Raw genomic sequence first — 26,662 nt, 5'->3', positions numbered from 1 at the left:
GGATCTTTTAAATTATGATCCTTCAGTTGATCTATTGTTCATTAATGGGTCATCAGAAAAGGTCTCACTGGAAGAGTAGTCACCAAGCCATTATAGCACCATCAGTAATGGATTGCCCTCCCAGAACGCAGATGTCATTATTGAAGCAATGTGGGATTATCCTGAGAGAAGGAACAAAAACTAGCAAACATGCATAGAGCTTTAATGTCCCTCATGAGGTATTCCTGAAGACTAGTTAAAGAAATGACAAACGCGCGCGCGCACACACACACACACACACACACACACACACCACCAAGAGGCGTCTTAGTTACATACACACAATACAGTACTTAAAACATGGTACAGATGGTTTTACTGAAGACAAGACTTCAGCATAGTCTTCAAAGTCTAGCAGTGTTCAGGGGATTTTTTTAAATGCCTCAAATGAAAACTACAAAACATCACACTGGTTGTTTTATGGTTTAAGTAACTTTATTGAAGGGAAACTAAAAAGAAACAGAGCGACAAGTTGATTATCAACCATCAGCTTTGCATCATATTTTAGGGCTACAAGAAGACAGTGTTCGAGTGGGTGTAAAACTAAGAGCTCAACTACTGGCTTCTAAATAACAAAAGTAGAAAGCCTTTGAGGGGAACCAAATTTTTTCCAACTGTTCAACCTTACAATCCACTTAATTTGCAGAAACATATCAGATAATATAGCCTACCTTTATTAACATGCATAAAATACAACATTGAAGTTCTTACATTGGTTTCTTTAACATTGATATATACTGCTGTGCTTCTCTGTACACACTTTGATAGTGGAATAAGATACACTTCTTTCCTCAGATAATAAACTTCATTTACTATGCATCAGAAGAACAAACTGACATCGCACCGGTCCCTGGAGGCAGACAGGGTCCACAAAACAGTTTCTTCATTGTCACAGATTTATATTTGTTTTTTTCCTTAAGTGCAGCAGAATACCACCAATTTGAGAATTCAAAATTTACAACAATGGCAAAACACAGACTTTGCCCCAAATGCTCAAAGAAGCCCGGCCTGTGACGAAGTATCAACCCCAGAGGATCCAGCCTGTCTACAAGTGGATCAGCGTAGGGTTGATGCTGCTCAGCATGAGGAGACCAGCTGCATCAGATTCTACCAAGTGTGTGCAGAGTAAATGACTATCATCACCAATTTTGGGTTGAAAACTCTTACCGGTGCATGCTCAAGCCGAGTCTATAGACCACGATAGTTTTCGTGATTTATATACATTTTTTAAAATTTGAACTCTGTATAAAAACAGGAGTCGAAACTTTACAGAAACTGGCACAAGTCCTAGAGAGAAAACACTATCTTCTTATGAGCGCGCAGGTGGGAAAAGGAGGGGTAAAATGCTCTGATTAACCAAAAAGAAAAATTGAAACAAAAGAAAAACAAAAAAAAAAATAATAATAAAGTGAAAAAGTAAAACAGAATCCCAAAATTTTAAGTTTGAACCAGCAACCACATTTTCACCAGCGTTCCAAACGATCCCATCACATTGCGTATTTTTGTGTCCATTCTTTTGCCATTTTGGTGTATCTGCAAAGAAAAAAGGGGGGCAAACATTAACTTCACCTATTTAATACAAAAATTCCTGTCTTCAAGTCATACCCAAAATATCAGCAGGATTTCTTCATGCACCTGAAAACACTGCTATTTTTTTTTTTTGAAGGCCATGCCAAGTTAGCGCCCTAACTGATCACGTCCAGATTAGCACAGAGATAAGATGTTTAAAAGACCAAGTCTGAAGCAACAGAACTTTTTTTGGAGGGGGATGGGTATACAATCCTTTTCATGCTGGAACTAGCAGCTGTGTGCATGCAAAAACAATATTGTTTTTGAACTTTGTCGAGTGATGAGACGAGCCATCATTACTACTCTCAATATCCATGTTCATACCCAGATTAAATTAATCCTATTATAAAAAGGACTTTAACACTACATTTGGATGGTTTCAGCTTACTTTGCTTCTCGCCGGTTTTAGGAAGTTTTATTTCTTGTTCCAGCATTGAATTAAAATTTGTATTCGTATCCCCCCCATAGTGTATCCTCCGAATCATTTTTCAAACCACATTTACACTGATCTAAGCGGGAACTGGTATCCATTCATTTTAATCTCATACTAAAAATTGTTCTTCACTTGGGAATAATCCTGTACAGTAAAGTCATTTGATAAACATGACATGTTATACTGCTGGTGATATAACTTCCGATGCAGACTGTTGCATAAGCAGTTTTCTCACACCACACTGCAGCCCTGAACTCGGACATTACCTTGAGAAGCCAAATGCAAGAACGGAATTTAAAAAAAAAAAAAAAAAAAAAAAAAAGAAGAAAAAAGGGCGCATTGTCAAAACAGACATTAAATTGTCAACCCTGTAAAAGTCTGTGTGATGTCCAATTGGGCGCATGTGAGAATAGAGTGGGTGTCGGGTCCTGCCTCCTTCACGCTCAACCCCAAAGCACCGCCGTCTAAATCATATTGAGTATTTCCGCAGCGAGAATGCATCTGAAGCAGACCATTTCCTGTTGTGTGCTACATGACAAAGGGCAACTTAGACAACCTGATTTTTCTCCACACTGTCCAGAGTTCATGTGTGGGGAGAGGGAAGGGAAGAAAGGAGAAAAAATAAAATAGAAGCCTTTGACATGTTTGAAAATACTGGCCAATTAGCAACGCGCTTAACAAACCATCATATCACATTTTTTATTTGTTTATCAGCCCTGCCTTAATTTTAGACATCAAGCTCATGAATTCAGCCTTTTTTGACAGCCAGCTGTTGCAGTGTCCTTAAATGCATCACCGTGAACATTTTTCCACAATGCTGTGACATCTGTTGAACAATGCAACTGACAAATGCAGGCAACCCATGATTAACTGAGGGATTGTCCTCAAGTCTCTACAAGTTGATGCTAGAAATCATACCAAAGAATGAAACTTGTGGGGTTACAAAGAAGAAGAAATTTTTTTATTTATATATATATATATATATATATATATATATATATATATAAATAAATAAAAATAAAATAGAGTTAAGGAGGTGCTTCCTTATTACCAGACTACAGTTTCATGGAACACTAAAAGGGTTTTTCTATTACATCTTGATTTTCCTCTGCCCTGTGTTAGCGGTACACCACAATACTCAAGTGTCCATTATATCCACAGGCAAAAATTTTCAGTTAACTTGTTTATTTCCAGCAGGAGAGTGCAACTGCAGGAAATCAAGGTGCACATAAAAATCCAAACCCACACCCTGAGAGCAGTGCAGGGTCAATAAGTTATTCGGCTCGTAGAGACAAAGATTAGTACAAGCAGCTCATTTTAGTCACACTCTTTAGAACAGATCCAAGCCTCTAGTTATGTACTGAGCAGAGCATCACAACATATCCGATCACTTAGCACTAGCCAAGATGCAGTGATGGCTCTTGGCCTTACCCTAAAGCATGGCATACTTGACTGTCCACTCCTGTGCTAGTTTATTGTACCTAACAGGATAAAACTAGGTTTTATAATATACCCTAGAGATAAAGGTGAATTTGACATCAATGCAATCAGCAACTTTGAAACCGCAACACTTCTTGCAAACACAGCACCATAAAACTCTCATGTTCCTTTTTGGAGACAGAATTGGTCAGTTCACATGTTTAGAGGTTAGTTTTTCCACACATATTTATACTTACTTCTGACTATCTGTTTTGTAGATTCGTGCGATCTCTGGCACTAGCGGGTCATCGGGGTTTGGGTCACATAGGAGTGAGCAAATGGAGAGAAGAACTGCAAGGAACATATGGATGCTAAGCATTCTTTAACATTTATTATATTTTAGATGGCTTTAAAAAAAATTAAACACAAAAAAGGGAATGTTTAATTTCCCTTGACATTTCAATTTATTTACACGATTTATATTAGCATTTTAAGGTAAAGAAATGGTTTACCATATTCTAAATTTTAAACTCAAACTGTAGACATTAAATATTATTAGTACAGGTCTTGCTGATCCAAAAAGCAGGGAAATAAATACCTGGTAAAAATATGGGCCTAAGTAAATTATACAAGTTGGGTGTTAATGAACAGATGTCCTCATACCTTTAGAAATAGTAAGCGCAGGAGACCATTGTGATCTGAGAATATCCAGACAGATACTGCCGTTACTGTTAATATTTGGGTGGTAAATTCTTGTCGTAAACGCAACCTGAGAGAAAAACAAACAAAAACACTGTGAAAAGCTATACAAAACATAGTGACAACAACATGTCCGTGTTATGCAACTCAGAAACTTTGACACTAGGCACTGACGTGTGACGCTCATGACTGTCAAGTTCTGGAATGACAGGTATTACTTCATGTAGGCTACTGGCCAATGTTCATGGCGCAAGAATCACCAGGCCCTATTTACTATAAATGTGGTGTTTTTGAAGATATCTTCCTCACTCAAGAGCTGTTCAGCATTTTAAAGTATAACAATTGGCCCTTGTTGTTGATACTTTATGCTGTAAACAGGACATTTTTTCATACTAACAACTGCCTACAGCACGACAGACTATTTCCATATTTAAGTTATCAAAACAGGAAACTCTGCTTAAGGTTTGACCAGTCCAACCACAGTTACCTTGGGGGGTTTGAAGGGGTAGTCTGTTGGAAAATGAATCGTCAAGAAGAAAACACCTCCCTGATATGGACTGTCACTCTGATGGAGAAAAAAAAAAAAAAAAAGAAAGAGAGAAAGAAAAAAAAAAAAAGGGGGGGGGGTACATTTACATATTTCAGAAGACACACAGCTACTCATTATCAAGTCAAATTTCAACCTTTATTACAAATACATTTTAAGCACTCGGGAACACTACTCCAATGCCAAATTTCAGCACCGTGCTGCCATAAACCTGACAAGGGCAACAACTGTGTCATAAAAGATCTACTTACAGGCCCCATGATTGTGGCTTGCCAGTGAAACACTGCAGAGAACAAAGTAAAAGTTACAAAACAAGAAAAGGTCACAGGTATGTGATCTGACAGGAACTAAGGTTTCCAAACAGACCTCATAGCTTCCCAGTAACACAATTTCCCTGTTTCAAAGTCAATTTTAATATCCCACTGTAAATTTTCTAAACGCAGCAGCAACCAATTTCTCCACTTTAAATCAACATCCAAATGGTTTTATAATATTTAAGACATTTTTTAAATGCAAATATGCTAAAGTTTAGCACATGACAGCATTTCAAAAATGAAAAATTGTTCTTTTTTTGGGCTGCACATCTCAAATGACACATTAGATAATATCACCTTAGTTGCAGATTTTTGCCATTTTATTTTTGATGAAACTAAAGAAATGAAATAAAGAGCAGGTTTGGGACACTTACTATCATCACCCACTGGGCCAGCTGAGCACTGTGCTGGAGGGTCACGAGCCAGGTCGTTAAGCTCCTATGAGGAAAAACAATAACCAGTTAGACAAAAGTAACAAAAAATGAGTAGATGTGATCTAAAAAAACAAAAATCTGTCTATAGGCGTGAGCGCCTTTTAACATCATTGACATACATGCTGAAACCGAGACTGCGGTGGTGAGGGGTGCTACCTGACAGGTGTGTGCTTAATATATTTCACGCCATCCTCACTTCGGGTTTCATCACCCGGCCACTATGCTCAAAATTCAACTCCATGCAAAGTTATTGAGAACCGAGCATATACCGTGTATAATATGACACGTGTTGTGTTATTTTTAGGGTATACACTATTTTAGAGTGAGGTGAAGGCCACAGCCCCACCCTAGCCTTCCGTAAACTTACAAAGAAGTAGTGTCTGATTTTCTTGGAAGAAAATTCTCGTAAACAGCAGAGTGAAGGAATGAAACCAGATGTCAGCAATTCGAGTGTGTTACTCCATTCTGTTCCTGCCAGTTTCTGTCAATCACGATTACAGACCAAGAACAAATACGATGACATACCAAAGAAATGTATCATGAAGGCAGCTCTGACTAACAGATTTCAGGGACTGATATGAGTCATGGACCCTCCAACATGAATTATTGCCGCTTTAATTCATAACTAAACGACTTATAATTTACTAGCGAGTACAAAGTATCAGGTTAAAAGTTTCGTATTACAGTTAGGCAACCTTCAAACATATGTGCCTTCGTGTAAAGGTATGAAGTGTTGGGAAATTCATGCGGCCTCCTTCCGCCGTCAAACATACATTCTCTACAAGTGAAACTGCTAACGTTAGCTGACCGGCCCAACATTAAGCCGTGTTGGCCCGTGCTAACCGATTCAAGTAGTAAAAACCACCATTAATTCACTCAAGTCAAAACACACCAAAGTTTCCTTAACATTTTTAAATAAAACGAGCTGTAAAGTTAACACATCTTCGAACATGTTTCGCCGCCTTGTTTCGAGAACAGCGGCTCGCTGCATTGTGGGAGGCTAGCGGGACTAGCTTACACAGCTAGCCAACCTTCACGACGTTATCTTACCTTGTGAATCCTTTTCAGAGCCATCCTGTCTTGGTGTTCTGCTCTCTAAGTTGGCGGTGTTTCGATCCCAAACGAAGAAACAGAGATGCTTCGCTCTCGGTGAAATAACTGACGGTAGGTCAAACCCGACGGCTTTTTTCCTTTCTCTGGCTAGCAGAGTTAGCCGGCTAGCAAGCTCAAACTACGTATGCGCGGTGTTAAACGTCAAATGTTGCACACTCCCTCAATAACGCTCACTTTCCTCGTGAATTACACGTCTTATATCGGATTAAACCTAACCCAAAAATCAATGCCGAATAAGTGCGAGTGCCAGGTGGCGTAACCCGGTCGACAAAGCTCTCTTCTGCTGTTGGTTTCGGTCGGTGCCGCTGGCCAACTAGCGTCAGTCTACATGTATTTGAAGCTTAGTTGTGAAGGCGGTGCAGTCGGCTGCTGAGTGACGGGGCGTTTGTGATGGCACATTGGTTCCTGCTGCTGAAGAAAAACAACATACATGCGAGACCAGCCGTGACATGCCAGTCTTTAGTTACTGAAAGACACAATTAAACGAGAACACTTTTTAGGATTTTTGTCAAGTAGTGATTAAAAGTTGCCCACATGATCACAGCTTCAACCACAAGTTGTACAATTTTAATCGCGTTAATGTAAATCAGGCAGTATTCATATTAATCCAAGTAACTAAATTATAACGACGCTGGATTACCAAACAAAAGCTTCTGAACCTCAAGGGGGCTGTGTGGTAATTGCTTTGTGGTAATGTTTTTTTCCAAAGGAGACATTTTAACATTCAATAGCAGGAAAAGACGGATGCAATTTAGGCCATTAAGCCTAGTGTTTTATTCAAGTTTTTGTTACTCAGCCAGTGTTTATAGATCTAGTGGATCCCCAGGCTTTCTGAGGTTTTTTAAATCAAGTCATCTACAAAAAAACATGTCCATATCTTTAAATTAACATATTCTTATTTGTTTTTTTTAATCTTATTTCTAAGATATATGTATATGTGTGTGTGTGTGAGTACAAACAGCTGATTCATAAATAAAAAGACACCTGCTGAAGCTTTTCTCTTTGCCACATTTCTTTCACAAAAATGCTACCCAACCTTGAGCAAGAAAACTGACATGAAAAGAAAACAAATGTGATTTCTCCAAGAAAACATCTTTAGTTGTGACCTGCTAAAATTCAGTAAATACTAATATAAGATCAATGCTTTATAGTTACATTTTTTTATTAAACATGATCTTTATTTAACATTTTCTTTAAAGTTGTACATTTATCGAACACAATTTAATCTCATTATTTAGTCGAGATACACATTATTTGTTAGACCAAAGCACATTCATTATACTGTCTGGCATTTCCCCCCCCCCCCCCCCAATCTATTGGTTCACACAGAGAAGCCAAATGTTTTTAATTTCCTATTATTGAGAATTATGCTTTTATACCCTTCAAGGCACTGGTACAGGGCAGTCAGTCACTGGTGTCTGTGCTTCTACGTAGGCTGAGCTCAAGGCTCTGTGGAGCAGGTTCAACCTCTCTGAGGCTTTCTGAGTCTGAATATGTGCAGCTACCTTTATAACTTTGGGCACGATCAGTGCAGAGTTCTGAGTTTTTATTACACGATTGGACAGATGATGGACTGTCAACAAGTGTTTTTCCACTTGAGATTCCCTCTTGATTTTTCTCTGTATTGTTTGCCTCTGGTGAATTGAAGCGCTTCCATGATTCAGGTGTCCCATCACATCTAGGACTGAAATGAATGCTGTCCTCAACCTCTGCTAGTTCAGAGGCAGACTGGCCCTCTGTTGTAACAGTTTTCAGGGTAGATGGCAGTATGGAGTCCTTACCACTCTCCTCAGCTTGGTTGGGCGTGTTGGGAGGATTTTTATTTTGAGGCGTATGAGAACTTGAAAGGTCCCCTGAACGCACTGCATGGACACATTCAACACAGTCCCCACTGGGGCTGTAATGAAGACCCTGATGGGCTTCACTATTTTCTCCATTCTCAAAGCTTTCCCTTCCCTCCTGCTGCTCAGTGTCATCAGGAGTTACACTGTTGCTCTGTGTCTCCTGCACTGTTGCTGTATCCAGCTTCTGATCTCCCTCTGGTGCAGCTGGATCAGGCTCCGCGTCTCTCTGAGGTGGGGCGGCTGGGCTGTCAGCTGATGCCTGGCTCTGACCCGGCGGTGTCGGTCGTACCGTTTGGTGGCACATGGGGCACGTCTCCTGAACATACAGCCATTTGCGGAGGCAGTTAGAATGGAAGAAATGTCCACAATATGTGATCACGGCAGAGCTCATTTCCTGTAAAAAAAAAAAAAAAAAAAACATAACTAAAAAAATAAAATAAACAAAATGCATAGAAAAATGATACATAATTATCAAACTATAAAAGTTTATATTAATATAACAAGTCTGTGTATTAGATAGGAATATTTATTTGTATCATATGTGTAAATATTAGGTTGTATAAATAGTCAAAACATCTATATAAGAAGAGCTAGACAGGTGTAGGAATTATTAAGCATTCGCATCCTCCTACTTCCTCTTATGAACAAAACTTTGTTTTTGTTGGGTCCCCCCCCCCCCTTTCATTTCTTTATGAGATGTTTATTTTTTCATGTGACTTCTCTTCATTTACCTCTAATTTATTTTGCATTAATATCAGTCAATTTAATAGTTTTCTTGTCCCCCATCAGCTTACTTCTATCCTGCTTTAACACAGGTAATACATTTTCCATGAAAGTCAATAAAGTCTTATCTTTTACAGGTAAAATGGCCTGTATTTGTATAGCGCTTTTCTAGTCCCTAATGACCCCAAAGCGCTTTACACAACCAGTCATCCACCCATTCACACACACATTCACACACTTTCACACACTGGTGATGGCAAGCTACATATTTTCTGTAGGAATTTCCTTGATGACTAACTACTGACTACTAGAGATTAGAGATGGCACGATACCACTTTTTTATGTCCGATACCGATACCGATATCATAAATTTGGATATCTGCCGATACCGATATGAATCCGATATAGTGTTTTTTAATCAACAAAACTGTTTTTTAAATATCTTGCTGCATTTTGTATAAGTTCATACTCAAGTTTAAAACAACAACTACACTAAAGCTATTCTGTTATACCTGTATGCAAAAAAAAAAAATTTCATAGTTCAGCAATACTGATCAATCTAATAAACTTAAACCTACACCATCCTCCCTATTCTGGTATTTTAAAGAGTACTTAGCATAAATATTAAGCAACCTAACTAATAGGGTTCCAACTCCCAGCAACAACAAAAATAAATAAATAAAAAATAGGGAACCACCCCCCACCCTCCACCTCATGATGCTTAATCGACGTAATCAACCTTAATTTGATGCAGTGTGAAAAAAAATGCACAGAAATCAATTATTTTTCAAGAAATATTAAATAGATTCAACATCTTTCTTCAACAAAATTGCAGACTGCACAGATGGTACCTTCCCAAAGGAAAAAGTACTATAGCTTACTAGGGTATATATATTAGACTTAATAGTTACTATATACAGTAATTGACTTCTATTCATTTTACATCAAATTAAAACTTTGGGTGTCAGATAATTATTTATTAAAAGCTAGACATTTTAAATGAGAATAAGAAAGAAAAGTATGTCTTTGTGCCCCCTTTTCCCTGTTAATGCCCTATCGGCCCCCCTGGCTAAACTTTGCTAGATCCGCCCCTGCACAGTTACCAGCGTCAGCTACGTAGAAAAAGATCCTCGAGTAGAAAGTAATATTAAATACATTCTAACAACAGCTGATCAAGCTTAAACGTGCTGCTGTTGTTCAGCCGCTGGTTTCCTCTTTCTGGTGCAAAGTGGGCCAAAAGCAAACTAGAGACACGGACTAGCGACAGAAAAGCCGATCAGCTGATCGTTAAGCAGTTTCATGATTGAAGTAGCAGCAAGAAGAGGCAGTCGTTTGTTAAGCTTAACGCAGGAATGCTTTACAAACATTCAGAGATGGACTTACACACTTGCTTTACTTCTCTCGGGATAACTTTGTCGGAGATGAAATGCCGGGTTGCTAGCGAAGCTCCAAATGCTATCCAGACCATCGACAGGTCCCGCATGCCACAGCCGCTCTATCACGTGATGCATACTGCTCCGACGTGCTAACGTTCTGAGGTGAGTTACGGCGTGTTGCAAGTTTTGTGAGGTGCTTTAGTGATATTTAATGGATCGGATTACATTTTTTATTTTTCTCCGATATCCGATCCAGTAATTTAGGTCAGTATCGGACCGATACCGATACGTAATATCGGATCGGTCCATCTCTACTAGAGATATTATTAACTTGTTTTGACCAGAAAAACAAACTCAAGGCCAAAGAAGTGTCCTGAATGCCAAACTGGAAAAACAGGATTAACAAACTTCAAAAACACACACACACACACACACACACACACACACACACACACACACACACACATCAGCTATTATATATGCAAAGTAGTAGTCATAACAACAAAAGGGGAACACTGTCAAAAATCAAGTATCAACCCATGACAACTTTTAATTAATGCCCCAATACAAAATGACACACTGATTATAATAAGTAAAACCTAAGGCACCTACAATAACCTGACAACTTTTATGTTAATGTAACGATACTGTAAATTAATTTTGGCCTTCAGCACTGAACAACTAAAATGCATCATTATCTCTATCTGGGATCATTTTATTAAACACTCTTTTTATATTGTTTAAATAATTTTAGCAAACTTTAGCAAAAATGCCTTAATTTACCATGGAAGTCAAAGTATTCAGAGAAAAAAACAACTAAATTTAAGTATATTTTATTAAGCAGGCATTTATGTATTTTCATAAGTATCAATAATGTAATCAAGAAAGCATTTTGTGTCTGATATGGAGGTGAACTGAGGGCACATTTAGCAACTCAAAGCCTGCCAGTCCTCTTGCTACATAATCCACACAGTCTAATTATTAACCACACCTAAGCATGGCGTGTCAGCCACTTGAGATTTGAGGTTTTCTGTTGAATTTTTAAATGGATTATTTTGTGTAACATGCACAAATTTTACATCACTGATGATTGCTTTTGGATTAAATTGTTTTTGGGGTTTTTTGAAATCATGAATGCTGAAATTTGGAAGAACAATTTTCAAAAGCCAAAACTCACAAAATGTGATTCCACAGAGTTAAATGTTGTTGGGTTTTTTTCCCCTCATTATTTCATAGCATAGTTCTGTGTAAGACTTGAACAGCAACTAAAAGAGGTGATGGTTTAGAGGAAACAGAGGTCATGATAACCCCAAACAAACAAACAAACCACCAAACAAACCACCAAACAAACAAACAAACAAACAAACCACAACAACAAAAAAACCCAAAAACATAAAAATTAAATCAGGTCAGATAATTGAACAAAATAAGTAAAAAACATAAAAAGCACCTACTTAAGTTCATTGGATGCTTTGTGTCATTTTGTGCAGAAACTACACGAGTTTGAAAATGAATTTTCACAGCCAAATGAGGATTAGGACTGGGTTTGAGGTTTTATAGTATCTTATGTTGTTGGTTCTCAGCTTTAACCATCTTCTAAAAACAAAAGCTACAAGGGTAACTGACCTGAAAGCAGATGGCGCACACATCATTGTGCTCCTGCAGCTGCTGAGCTGTGGCTCTGGGCAGGGAGTTGATCTTCTTAGCTGCTTCCTGTCTGAGCAGGAAGCTCCTCCAGCCAGACTGAGCTCTGAGCCAAACGTTAAAATATGAGTGGATGATAATGACGGAGGCACCCATCCAGCTCCACTCTCCAAAGAGTGACTCCCAGGTGCCATAAGCCACCACGCACAGTGCCACAACAAACTCCAACACACGGCTGACAGCGTTCACCCAGTAGATCACTTCGTCCAGGCTCTCAATTGGGTCGCTGCGAAACAGCTCCACCATGAAGAGGGAGTAGATCAGCATAGTGCCTGTAACCTGGAATAAACAGTCAGTCTTTTACATGTGCAAGTCAGCAGTCATCCTCCTCTCCCTGTATAAATCTACAGCTTCTGCCATGTTAACAGCTTCTTTGTTTTTCAGTTTGTGAAGGTGACCTTACGTTGTCTACTAAATGCCTTTTTCTATTTATGACTATAGGAGGTGTCACATTAGTGTTACTGCACAGGTGTACAGAAACAGGACGATGTCACAAAAAACAAACAAAAAGGTATTAACTATGTAGACATGCACTACATCTGACCTCCAGTGGGTGGAGCCAAAGTCATAAAATTTCTCACATTCAACACTGCATTGCTGGGACATGACTACACACATTTACAACTGGAACTAAATGGCAACAGTAGTAGTCCTGTTTTAAATGTCACAGTAATTAACACCAGTGATTTAAAAGCATATAAATAAACTAACCCTGTATTTCAGTTTCTGGAATATCTGTTACCACAGCTGCATTTAAGATTGCTTCCTGAATGTATTCATAACTTAAAACACACTAAAAAGAGAGAGAGAGAGAACATAAATACTTCCTACCTGAAGGGATGTAAGCATGCAGCTGGATACTAGTATGAGGAGCCAGAAATCCATGTGGAAGAACTGGGAGATCTTGTAAGCCATAAACACTGGGAAAACCAGGAGAAGCAAACACATGCTGAGGCCACGGAAGTGTTTCCACAGACTCCTAGAAGCACATATGAAGGAGAAATTAATGAAATCGGGAATAAGCTTAAAAAAGAAAAAACACTGTTGCTGCTCTTACCTGTTTCGTGATGCACCCAGTGCGAGAATAACTGGATCTGTTATTTCTATCATTGACTGCAGGGTTGAGGTCACCACGATGAAGAGGATGATGCTGAGGAGGAAGGTGCGCTGCAGTGCTTGCATATCCAACAGGCCTGTCTGAATGGCGAGGAGGAGCAGAGTGACGCCCTCAGTCACACCTCTGAGAACAAAAACGATCAGGAATTAAGATTAAATAAAAATAAAGGAGGTACAGCACAGAGATACAGCTTACATTATCAGTTACCTGTGCATGACATTCTCGTTCTGAACAGCGGCAAAACCTCCCAGGTAAAACTTGCATAGATTGAGCAGCCCCAGAGCCAGATAGGACACCATGAAGGTCAGACCCAAAAGAGAGTATGGTGTTGCACAACATTCAGAGACACTGTAGGATTCAAGCAAATGAGAAACCGATGATGTTCATATTGTCAGGATTAAACATATACAAAATGAAGGGAAGGTAATTAACACCTTCACACCTTGTGAGGAGGAAGAACATGATCCCATGATGGGTTATTGAGGTGCCAGCGGACATGATGTCTGAGCACAGCTGGACAATGAATAGAATAAACCAGAAGACGCTAAAGAGGACTGGGACAGCAAACTGGTTCCACAGAGAGATTCCCACACCCAGAAGTCTGTACAGCTCAATTACCTGAGGAAAGGAAACACGATAAAGTCCGGAATGTTAAAAAACAAAACAAAAAAACAAACCCACAGATTTTTACATTTATATTGTTCATTAACTGATTGTTTTCCAGTCTAGTATATAATCAAGAAAACCAAAAACATAATTTAGAAGTTTAGTATACTTAATAATAACCAAATAAGAGGTGATTTTGTCGACAGAAGACAAAAACAGTCCAGTATGAAATATGAAAAATAAAAAAATTAGAATATCAGAATAAGAGAACCTCCAGGTGAAGCAGCTCAGAGTAGGCAGCCCTTGCAAGACGGTATGGCACAAAGATATTTGACAGCAGGAACACGGCGATTCCCACTCCAGTCAGGCCCATGGAGAAAGTGTTGACCGTTAGCAGCATGGCATGAGGCGTGGCGCAAAGTCGAGCCAGCAGGGGGAGCATGTGAGCAGAGAACAACCACACCTTTTTGGTCTTCATCAAGAAGGCACACAGTGTGCTGAGAATAATCTGACCTGGCAGAAAGTAACAGTACAGCTTCACAACGGCGAACCCTTAAAAAGTAAATACAACAGATGCTTCCTGCATTATTTTACAACTGATTACAGTTTTTGAGGAATTTAAGGAGAACTTTGATTTGTTAAATCTGTAACACCTGTGACAGGCTTCAGCAGGCCCTAAACTGGATAAACTGTTCGCTATGAGAAGTGGCTTTAATTCACAGATTTCTTTTAATGTAACATTAAATAATCCAGTTTTCACATATGGCGTTATTTTTGTGCCACTATTCTGAGTGCACGTAAAAAAATTTTGCAGGTTCAAGTGTTGCATTTTCAGGAGAAATTTATTTTGAGCGAAGAAAAGCTAAATTTGAGTGAACAAAATTCATAGCTGCGTGCAAAAAATGTATTTCAGACCTTTTTAGAACGTAGGCCTATAGGAATCGAAAGCTTTCTAATGAACTTTCTAACTAATTACATACATGGTTTAGTACTCACTAGTCATTGCAGAGACAAATCTGTTGAAGGCCAAAGAATCACGATACACTGCTCCTTGATAACCGTACTGTAGCTCTTCATGAACATAATCCCTATAAACCAAACAGAAAAAAAATCATTTTACAATCACATGTAAACTGCATGCTTTTGTTTAGAGTTACCCCTCATGTCTTTATACTTTGCTATAAAAATGGGAAACAGGTGCAGCAGCTTATTTTAACATGTGCAAACAGTATATCAGGCAACAGCAGACTTTATACAATTTGAGCATTAAAAATCAACATTTGGTGTGACTGCCTTTATTCATCAACAGTCTGAACTCTAAGACAGGCTTTCTCATCATTTCCTAAAGTAGTCTTCAGGAATAGTTCTCTAGGCTTCTTGGAGGACATTTCAAAGCTTTTCTGGATGTTGACTTTTTTTGGGGGTTCAAGTTACAATTTTATCAATTTTGACAAGATCTCCAGCACCACTGACTGAAAACCATGACAGAGTCTCTAGAATATTTCACAGATGGCTGTAGACGCTTACCTCTCAACTGACTCCCTCTGTGCATACTAATTATTCCATAATACCCGTTGCCACTAAAGTCCCATTCTTGTGCCATACCTAAGCCTTTTCTCCCTGTTTTGCTTCCTTAAGAATGGCTTCTTGACAGCCGCTTAAACCATTTTTGATGAGAGTTCAGAAAACAGTACATTGAAGGGTTATGCTATATCTCACAGGTGCTGTTTCAGATCTTTGCTTGATTTCTTTTTGTACAGTTCTTAATGACATGACTTTTAGAAATTGTCACTTACTGCATCATTTGTCCAGTTCCCTCATCTTTTTTAAGAACACACTGCACACCATACTGAGATATACGAAGTGTTCCCATAATAACACTTTGACAATAACCATATGTGCCTTTTTTAAATGTCTGAATGATTCATACGTCAGCGTTAAGTGGCGGCACAAACAAACACATTCCTCTGAAAATGGTCAAATACCAGGAATGAAAAATGAGTGGTAAAGCAGCCGATGTCCAAAAACAAACTTTGAAAAACCTCAAGAAAGCATGGAGAGCTACTGCTAAAGACTGCTTTAAAAATACAAGAAACTCTTTAGAAGGAAAAGGAAGTAAAATGTAAATAAGTGACTTTTCCATAGTACTATAAAAAAAAAAAAAAAAAAAAGCAGGATCATTGCAATTGCTGACACCTTTTGTCAAAAAAGCTGATTCAATCGAAAAAACCAAACAAAAAACCCCCCAAACATCTAGGAATTGCAACAATAGTGCCAAAGGATCTCACTTGGAAATCTGATGCCCCATGTATAGGAGGAGGCCGGTGAGAATATGGAGGTAGAGTGTCACAATGTGTCTCAATGGAAGGATTAACACCACCATATTTATCAAATGACCTGGAAGACAAAGAAGAATGAGTGTGATGTTTTTATGCATTTGATGCACAGCTAAAAGCACGCAAATATTATGAAATAGAAAAGATACTGTCACTTATAAATGTCTATTATCATTTTGACAATGCTGACTCTCCCCATCAGGCTGACTAAGCTTTCAAGAGAGTCTAAAACCACATGAATAGTTTATATTTAACTGTTTTTTTTTTTTTAAGGCATGCCGATGACTTAAACTATGTAGTTTTTATTGAGGATTTCATTGATTAAAAACTGTTAATATAAGGTTTTGAAATCTCGTATGTCCCGCCAACAGTCCAAAAGTTAAACAGATTCAGTTTACAGTTACACAAGCCAGGTAAACACAGGAAATCCTCACACTATGACAACCCAGAAAATATTATGAAATAATTAATCAGCTACAGCTGCTTATTCCACAACAGAGAAACAGAATAAAAACAAGAATATTTATAGTGTTTATAAATGTGATATTATTCCGTTATTCTAATCACCCAAATGCTGCTTTTCACAGGACCCTTTTCAATATTTTTTTATTGGTTTCTTGTTTTCAAGAGAAGCAGTAAAACATAGTAATGCACGTAAGACTTAAAAATGCAGATCATTTTCAACTTTTTTTTTTTTTAAAGGTAATTCTCTGTAGGTTTTCTAATTTTCATTAGCTTTTCTTTGGATAAAGTCTGTGTCTTTTAAGATGACAAAGCAATCTGAAGTAACATTTTGACCAGGGGTGGACAGTTATGTTTCACAAGCGCCACATGGGAAACTGGGACTGATGTGAAGAGCCACAATAATCTTATAAAGAGATAAAACTTGGTTTTTCCTTCTCAAATCATCATGGGCCCCCTGCTCATTCATTTCTGATTTGCCAAAAAATATAATAGTCCAAAGTTCAAACATATATAATGATAGCTGTAAAATTTTAGCTTAAATTTTGACATACTTATCAAGTTTTCCTTCTTTCTTTCTTTTTTTTTTTTTTTTTTTTTAAGAAAAACGGTTGACCTACTTCCTGCGCGTTTTTTTGCACTTTGAAGTCAGACCACAAATATCTTATTGGTACTTGTTTTGTTTTTACGTCTTTCTGTATATTTTAAGCTGTACCTGAATTATCAGACTCCTCGAGGGCAATGTGCATGCCTAAAAAGTGGATCTTGAAAATGAAAAATATGCATTTATTTATGACAATTATTTTCTCAGCTATGATTAAAATATGAACTGGAAGCACCAGAATTTGGTTTCATTCAGATTTGCTCAAATCAGCATGAAGGCGGAATGAAAATAGAATTTTCTTCAATATTGTGACTAAGAATTTCATGTTAAAAAGTACTGCACATGATTTATTTTACATTATTGTAAATATAACTACAAACTATTCATGTGAATTTTATTTATTTATTTTTTTAAAGGGTGGCTTTATTTTTTTTTTGTAAAACATACTTTAACTAACCAATACCCATTCATGTCTCTAATGTATCAGTCCTAAAAACTCTGTTTGAATAAGATAGTCATATCATATTCAAACACCAGCTCAGATTTCAAAGTGAAAAATATTTTTTTAGAAAAAAAGGCCTGAAAGTGTGTGGGTGGGCCAGTTAAAAAAATAAACATATAGAAAAATATTTTATATACAAAGCAATAAAAATTCACATTTTGAAACCATAAAATTTTCAGGCAAATCAGAGGTGGTTAAGCAGAAAATACTCTAAAAACAATATGATTATTTAAGATGTAATGACCCAATTAATATTGAGTAGATTTGAGTTCTGCTTATTAGTGCAGCCCTCCACAACAGTCCCACTTTCTCATTTGCCCCCTTGGGAAAATTAAATGTCCACCCCTGATTTAGACCACCACAGTAAACTCCAGTAAAACCAAGACTAAGGTCATTCTTCTGAAGCAAACAGCTTTTTGAAGGAGGGCGACTCAGTGTAATTCTTGTTAGGAGACACAAATAAAAGCCATGGAGCTTAACATTAGAGAGATTTACTTATTCTCCCAGCTCCTTACTTGATGAAACTTACCAATGTAATACATGTTCCAGATGACATACTTGTATTTGAAGAGCATGTCTTCATTTTTTGCCTTGAGGTGCTCCGTTACACCTTCAATGTCACATTTGTAGAGCAGGTCTAGCACCAGTATGCTCGGCACCCTGAGAGCAACGTTGGCCAACACTTCCAGACGAGGCATCTTGATTTAAACCAACTCCCACCCCCCTTTTTTTAGTCAGCAGAGTGCTAATGTGTCACATACTGTTAACTAACAGTTTCCCTGTACAGGACACAAGCCCCCAGCACCTTCACAACTATTTTGCTCGTCGTCTTGTCATCTGGAAAACACACAAAAACACAAGTTAGGGTGATGAGAAGAAACCTCTTAGCTGCCAGGCCGTTATTTAGCTGCTTTTGCGCCTCATTTCCAGCCACTATTATTTATTGCTGGATAAATGCATGAGTACTACTGCGAATTAAACACATTTTAAAGTAGATACTGTGTAAAAAAAAAAAAAAAGTGACAGTGGTACACTTACTTCGCTCAGTGACAAACATCACAGCCAAGCAGCCATTTGCTAGCTATCGCTAGTTGCTGCTGTTGCTGCTTTCGCGGCGGCCAATGACATGTTTTGCTAGCAGTGCGCTCAAATATAGTTTAGTTTTTCTCTAACTTTCGCTTCTCCGAGATAAACGGAAATAACCGTCATCAGAAAAAGCGAAATTAAAAAGCTAAAACCATGATGTCAGGGTTAGTAAAGACTCTTCAAATGCAATGTTATGATTCCAGTGGCTTGCGTGGCTATTTCCTGTCCTGACGTCACGTCGAAAGGCACCAATCAGGTTCAAGTATTTTTGATTTCAAAATAAAAGTAACGTCTTTCCACGACGGCTGTCACTACAACTTTCAGTAATGTTGACAAAAGGAAGAAAATGCATTTCGCGCTTGTACTTTCTAGAAGTGAATGCTGATTATATTTTTTTGTATACAAAAGTGCAACTTAAGTGACACAATGATCATTGCATACAGTGATGTGCAAAAGCCTTTGAGCCACGTTTCTTTATATTTCTTTGTATTTTGTTTCCAAGGGTTAGCCAGATTTTCTTGAAATATTTTAAAGTGAACTTGAGAAATAGTTTTAAGAGTTTTTTCCTTTGGATATCATGGACTGCTTTTCACCCATTTTCAGACCAGGGCCCTGTTTCAGGAAGCCGGTTTGGAAAACTCAGAGTGAAAAACGACACTCACGGTTGAGTAACCCCGAACTGTCCAACTCGGAATATTCGGTTTCAGAAAGGCTGATAACAATTAGTTCAGTCAACGCGGAGTTGCTTTAACCCCAAGTGAAGCGCGCGGACGAGGATACATAAAGCCCTGATAAACGGAGCACAGATTAAGCGAGTCACCATGGAGACGGAGGGAAAGAAGGCGCGGTCAATGTATTTCACAGCGCTTGAGGCCGAAATTCTGATGGCAGCATATGCCGATAACATGCAAATTCCGCGGAAAAAAGTAACACAGCCACAGCTGCAAAAGAAAGGGAGCATGCATGGCAAAACATAGCCGACAGAGTCAATGCGTGAGTGTTAATATAAACATTGATCGAGGGATTTCCACCCATTTAACACGTTATTTTATCATATGTTATTTTATTTGTTATTTTATACATTTTATTTTGTGATGTGATGTGAGCGCAGGTGCAACCCAACAGGCCCCAAACGTTCCTGGCAGCAAGTAAAAATGAAATATAAAAATATAGTCCAAACAGGTAAGGTGTAATTGTATTATGAGCCATAGTGCTTGGTCTGTTTGTCCGATGTAAATCAATTGCAGTTAGAGGCTACATTAATTTTCTTTCTGTAAGCACTTATTGAAATTATCTGAGCACATTACAAGTACATATTTGCTTACTCTGTATGCTCAAATGTGACCCGTTATAGCCAACAGAAAAAAAGCGGAGGCCCGAAAAACAGGTGGGGGTCCTCCACCACCACCACTCACAGAGGCTGAGCAGTTGGCCCTCAGCCAAAACAGTGGGCGCCCTGTGGCCGAAGGCATCTCTGCGGGGACATCCTCTGAGTCAATAACCCCGCAAGACACAAGTGCCTACATAAGGGGTAAATTCAAAATAATACATGATGTGCATACATCCTGTCTTCACAGTCACCTTTGCAGTGCTACTCATTCATTTGATAAACTCTTTACCATAATGAATTATTTTGTAGTGAAGTTATTTTCCGACTGATTTTGCCTTCCCTCAGTCTTGGTTGTCTTTGAGAGCATAATGACAATGAAGTGTAAGGTGCTTGGTATGTTTGTTAATTGCCATTTGGTCCCTTGTAAGTTATAAGTGACCTGTATAAACCTCATATTCTATCAGTTGATGGTGGTGGTGTACTGCATCTGGTGCAGCCTCCTGTTGAGCCAGACCAACATGCAGTTGTGAGTAATACTCCACAGATTATATGAGTTTACAGTAGAACAGCAATGTTGTTTATTTCTTTACTACAGGAAAATAATGAAGAAACATTGACAGCTGTTACAGAGGAGGAAGCAACAGAGACACTTTATGAGGTTTACATCTTTTAATACTTTGTGTACAGGAAATACAGGCGACCAATAAAGCCAGTTGAACAAAAAATCTGTTTATTCTTCTTTCAACATGTTGAGGTGATGGGTCAAAAGAAATGATTGTGACATATGGTGTCTCTGACTGCGCTTCCATCTTGTATGTCCGTGGGAGGGTCAGGATGTTCATGGTTTGGATCACTGCTGATGTTTGGTTCAGAAGGACAGTGTTCTCCTCTAATTGTGGCAATGTTGTGAAGAATCACACATGCCACAATAATGTCACATGCCCTTTCTGGGGTGACCCTGAGTCTTTGCAGGCACTGGAACCGGGCCTTAAGCATTCCGATAGTCATTTCAATTCTGGCTCTTGTCCTGCAATTAGCCAGATTATATCGCTGCTGTGGGCCCGGTTCAGGGTCAGGGTAAGGGGTAAGCAAATAGGGTAAACATGGATACCCCCTATCACCAAGCAAGTAGCCAGTGAACTCTCCTAAGACAGAAGGATACACTTCAGTTCAAATGTCCCTGAAGCAATTGGTCTTTATATATTTTAAAGTATTCTCAACTCACCATGTCCAAATTTTGTGCTCAGTGTACATTCACGGAATATTTGTGAGTCATGGACAGAGCCTGGCCACTTGGCTTCCACATTTGTGATAATGTTGGCAGCATCATATATGATCTTCACAGTGCAGAGAACACAAATTAGCATCCATTACTATAATGAAATAATTTGTTAGTTTGACATGCTACAGGGAACTATGTACCTGTACATTAATGCTGTGGAAAGACTTCCTGTTCACATAGTCTCCTTCATTTACTGAAGGAGCAATGATTGGAATGTGAGTGCCATCTGTACAGCCAATCACGCCTGGGAACCGTGAAAATAAATGTACAATTTAAGTAGTAGTCCAAGTATCACCACATCATAAATTAAGTTTTGGTCATCCTGATACCTGCAATTTTGTGGCATCCCTCTTTGATAAATCTTGTGGGTCTATGACCGGGGAACACCACAGACGAGTACAGGAGACGTTTCAGTGCAACTGTAACATTCCTGACTGCCCGACAGACGGTAGCCTTGGAAACGTGCTCAGCGTCACCAATATTATACAGAAAGCTCCCGTTTGCAAAAAACCGAAGTGCAATACAAATAATATGTAATGAACTGAGAGCATGTCCGCGATGTGTCACATGCGTAATATATGGCCTGAGGATGTTATCCAAATAACTTAGAGATTGTGCTGAGAAACGGTAACGTTCGCACAGAAAATCATCAGGAAATGACAAAATGTCCAAACGCGCTCTGATCACTCTCTCCCGGCGGTGAGCTCTGCGGAGAATTTGGGCTTCACGATCTACTGGCTCTTCAAGGAAGTGGCACGCCATGTCCGACACTTCCTACTGTCAGGTTTCCGACAAAGGGGCGGAGACAGTCAGGGTTAGTTGTAGTAAACCTGCTAGGGGGCAGGTTAGCTTCACGGAGTGTGTCGTCATAGTGACTCACTGAGGCTTCATCTGAACTCGCTTTGTGAAACCGAAAACCCAGAGTTTTCGTTAACTCAGGGTATACTTAGTCAGTTTTTCCACTAAACCGGCTTCCTGAAACAGGGCCCAGTCCGTGTACCCGATCATTTAAAGAGGAATGTTGTTGTTTTTTTGTGTGTGTTTATTTGTTTTCTTGTCTCCTAAGCCACTTTACCCTGATCTATGAGTACTTCTAGCAAAAAAGTCACCTAATTTAAGTAATGAATATTTTCATATCTTTTTCAGAGTCGAATCAAACAATAAAAATTAAAAATAATAAAAATAATAATTTAATTCCTTGTAGGAATTGTAGACTGTGACAGAATGAGTGATTTCGCTGGTCTTTCCTTACATCTGCTGTCAGACTCAACAACAGAGACTTCACAGATGACCATACACATGCACACAGACACACACACAGACACACGCATCCACACATGTGCAATACCACTAAGTTTAATTTTTCTTACGAAACATAGCATTTTATTCTATTATGTATAGCATTTTATTCTATTTTATATAGATAACTGGACCTTTTCATCTGAAATCATTGTCCAGCTTTAAGAGGGTTTTTTTGGACATCATGGACTGCTTTTTACTTATTCTTCACACAAGATTTCTCCTAGTCAGTTCTCCAAGTCATTATTCCTTTTAACCAAATGACAAATTACATTCTCTGACTGTCTCTTTAGGGTCATGAGATGTGGCTCTGAAGCACTGATGCACTGCAACTTTATACATATATATATATATATATATATATATATATATATATATATATATATATATATATATATATATATATATATATATATATATATATATATATATATAGGAGGATGCAACCCATAACGGCAATGCTCAGTGGCTAGAGGATCTGAGGGCAGACCACAGCGACCTCCCTGAACAGGGTCCAGTAACCATCACAGTGGCAGATATCCAAGAAAGGGTCTCCAGTATGAAGAGTTGGACAGCACCAGGGCCCGACATGGTTCATGCCTACTGGCTGAAGAAGCTGACTGCACTCCACGAGCGTCTGGCAGCACAAATGAACCAGCTGCTAGTTAACGAGAGACACCCGGAATGGCTAACTGAAGGCCGGACGGTCCTGATCCCCAAGGACCCCAAGAAGGGACCGGTCCCCTCCAACTACCGACCAATAACCTGCCTCAGTACTACATGGAAGCTCCTGTCAGGCATCATATCGGCTAAGATGAACAGGCACATGGGTCAATACATGAGTGGGACACAGAAAGGAATTGGCAAGAATACCAGAGGCGCAAAACACCAGCTACTGGTAGACAGAACAATCAGCCGAGACTGCAAGACCAGACTGACCAACCTGTGCACTGCCTGGATTGATTACAAGAAGGCCTATGACTCAATGCCCCACAGCTGGATACTGGAATGCCTAGAATTGTACAAGATCAATGGGACCCTAAGAGCCTTCATCAGGAACTCAATGGGGATGTGGCGTACAACACTAGAGGCCAACTCCAAGCCCATAGCACAAGTCACCATCAAGTGCGGGATCTACCAAGGAGATGCTCTGTCCCCACTGCTGTTCTGCATAGGCCTGAACCCCCTCAGTGAGATCATTAACAAGACTGGCTACGGATACCGACTACGGAACGGAGCAGTTGTCAGCCACCTCCTGTACATGGATGACATCAAGCTGTATGCCAAGAGTGAACGAGACATCGATTCACTGATCCACACTACCAGGCTATACAGCAATGACATTGGAATGTCGTTCGGACTGGAGAAGTGTAGCCGGATGGTAACAAAGACAGGGAAGGTAGTCAGAACTGAGGGGATTGAACTACCAGAAGGCAACATTGCAGACATAGAGGACAGTTACAAGTACTTGGGGATCCCGCAGGCGAATGGGAACCATGAAGAGGCCGCTAGAAAAGCTGCAACCACCAAGTACCTGCAGAGGGTCAGGCAAGTCCTGAGGAGTCAGCTGAATGGTAAGAACAAGATCCGGGCCATCAACACGTACGCCCTACCCGTGATCAGGTACCCTGCTGGGGTAATAGGCTGGCCAAAGGAGGAGATAGAAGCCACTGACATAAAGACAAGAAAGCTCCTTACCATGCATGGAGGGTTTCACCCCAAGTCCAGCACCCTGAGGCTGTACGCTAAGCGGAAGGAAGGGGGCCGGGGACTGGTGAGTGTCAGCACCACAGTCCAGGATGAGACAACGAACATCCAAGAATACATTGGGAAGATGGCCCCAACTGACCGAGTGCTCAGTGAATACCTCAGGCAGCAGAAACCCAAGAAAGAGGAGGGAGACGAGGAACCATCATGGAAGGACAGGCCCCTGCACGGTATGTACCACCGGCAGATAGAGGAGGTGGCTGATATCCAGAAATCCTACCAGTGGCTGGACAAAGCTGGACTGAAAGACAGCACAGAGGCACTAATCATGGCAGCACAAGAACAAGCTCTGAGCACAAGATCCATAGAGGCTGGGGTCTATCACACCAGGCAAGACCCCAGGTGCAGGCTGTGTAAAGATGCCCCAGAGACAATCCAGCACATAACAGCAGGGTGCAAGATGCTAGCAGGCAAGGCATACATGGAACGCCATAACCAAGTGGCCGGCATAGTGTACAGGAACATCTGTGCCGAGTATAACCTGGAAGTCCCGAGGTCAAAATGGGAGATGCCCCCAAGGGTGGTGGAGAATGACCGAGCTAAGATCCTGTGGGACTTCCAGATACAGACGGACAAAATGGTGGTGGCTAACCAACCGGACATAGTGGTGGTAGACAAACAGAAGAAGACGGCCGTAGTGATCGATGTAGCGGTTCCGAATGACAGCAATATCAGGAAGAAGGAACACGAGAAGCTGGAGAAATACCAAGGGCTCAGAGAAGAGCTCGAGAGGATGTGGAGGGTGAAGGTAACAGTGGTCCCCGTGGTAATCGGAGCACTAGGTGCGGTGACTCCCAAGCTAGGCGAGTGGCTCCAGCAGATCCCGGGAATAACATCGGAGATCTCTGTCCAGAAGAGCGCAGCCCTGGGAACAGCTAAGATACTGCGCAGGACCCTCAAGCTCCCAGGCCTCTGGTAGAGGACCCGAGCTTGAAGGATAAACCGCCCGCAGGGGCGTGCTGGGTGTATATATACACCCAGCTGGGTGTATATATATATATATATATATATATATATATATATATATATATATATATATATATATATATATATATATATATAGAGAGAGAGAGAGAGAGAGAGAGATACTTTCCCACAAACTGTATCTGCAGGTCATGTATTTGATAGAACCTCTTCAGGAACTTATTCTTTCATTGTGCTGTTTTTACATATGCAGCCTGCAGCAGCAGGTGGAGTATTTCCATTTAACTTGTAGCAGTGGATGAACTGCTTCACACAAGAGACAGAGACTCCTTGTTTTCCTTCAATTTAAGTTAATTAAATTCCCCAAACCACAACAGACATATGGGTAAAGTTCATGAATGTACAGCTTAAATATAATACAGATGTACGAGTGTAATGCTGCAAGGTTTATGTGGATATAAACAAAGAGGAATTATGTGTACTTAGTGCATTTGTCGTTACACAAACCCTATACAACATGTTACATTACATAGACAGAGCTGAGTCAACAACAAGCATATGGCTGTTTGGACAGTTAAAATTGTCTAAGCTGTGATATATTAGATTATTTTATGTGGGAAATGAAACAGCAGCTCATCTCATGACCCACTAAGACTCATGAACACAACAGCCTGATGACACACAGATAAAAGAGCTTTTCTCACAGTCATAGCACCAGACAGAGGTGGAGGAAACATGAGTCACAAGAAATAAGAGTCCCTCTGAATGCAAATGTACTTAAATAACACAAGGCAAAAAGACGTTCTGCCGAAAAGTGGTTACGAAGTTCAGAAACATCGTATTCACTGCTATAAACCAGTAGTCCAAACACACCTGGAGAAATATGAGACGTACCTGTGTGTTTTTTAATTTCCATGTCAGATCCTGAACTCATCAGGAAGACAAAGAAACAGAGACTAAGCTGCTTCTAAACTGTAAGAAGCTTGAAACCTAAACCTGAATGTTTCAAAGGATATCCTGAGTGGGCTGATATCAGATGAAACCGTCATGTACACTAGCATATTCTGACTGTTTGCTAAAACAGTGAAAACATGTACCTGCTAGACAGGAATATTTGCCTTAAGGTCAGGCTG

The 26,662-nt window shown here is 39.6% G+C and overlaps 2 protein-coding genes across 3 annotated transcripts; both read right to left on the bottom strand.

The window, feature by feature from the left end:
- Nucleotides 1-467: 467 nt before the first annotated feature.
- On the bottom strand, nucleotides 468-6,925 carry LOC146612096 (ubiquitin-conjugating enzyme E2 D2-like). Of its 2 annotated transcripts, XM_085343608.1 has the most exons (8): nucleotides 6,505-6,925; nucleotides 5,395-5,458; nucleotides 4,958-4,989; nucleotides 4,647-4,724; nucleotides 4,124-4,229; nucleotides 3,718-3,811; nucleotides 3,473-3,522; nucleotides 1,509-1,572 (listed from the first exon to the last, which is right to left on the bottom strand). In XM_085343608.1, the coding sequence occupies exons 1-7, from the start codon at nucleotides 6,526-6,528 to the stop codon at nucleotides 3,474-3,476; spliced, it is 447 nt and encodes a 148-aa protein (XP_085199734.1). In that variant the 5' UTR covers nucleotides 6,529-6,925; the 3' UTR covers nucleotides 1,509-1,572; nucleotide 3,473. The 2 variants fall into 2 exon arrangements, with proteins under 2 accessions (XP_085199735.1, XP_085199734.1); XM_085343609.1 differs by lacking the exon at nucleotides 3,473-3,522 and having other exon boundaries at nucleotides 468-1,572.
- Nucleotides 6,926-7,748: 823 nt separating this feature from the next.
- Nucleotides 7,749-19,143, bottom strand: LOC146612095 (RING finger protein 145). Its single transcript, XM_085343607.1, has 11 exons — nucleotides 18,880-19,143; nucleotides 18,371-18,678; nucleotides 16,226-16,334; nucleotides 14,934-15,025; nucleotides 14,209-14,450; nucleotides 13,774-13,949; nucleotides 13,539-13,679; nucleotides 13,272-13,454; nucleotides 13,046-13,193; nucleotides 12,137-12,493; nucleotides 7,749-8,805 (listed from the first exon to the last, which is right to left on the bottom strand). Exons 2-11 carry the CDS (start codon nucleotides 18,537-18,539, stop codon nucleotides 7,972-7,974), a joined length of 2,451 nt encoding a protein of 816 aa, XP_085199733.1. The 5' UTR covers nucleotides 18,540-18,678; nucleotides 18,880-19,143; the 3' UTR covers nucleotides 7,749-7,971.
- Nucleotides 19,144-26,662: the final 7,519 nt, after the last annotated feature.

Source organism: Diplotaxodon limnothrissa, linkage group LG19, assembly GCF_057381915.1.
Source record: "Diplotaxodon limnothrissa isolate DT_005_m linkage group LG19, D_limnothrissa_male_GT1.1, whole genome shotgun sequence".
Lineage (NCBI taxonomy): Eukaryota > Metazoa > Chordata > Actinopteri > Cichliformes > Cichlidae > Diplotaxodon > Diplotaxodon limnothrissa.
The sequence above is the reverse complement of the archived record's forward strand: the minus strand, read 5'-3'. Positions and strand labels throughout refer to the sequence as shown.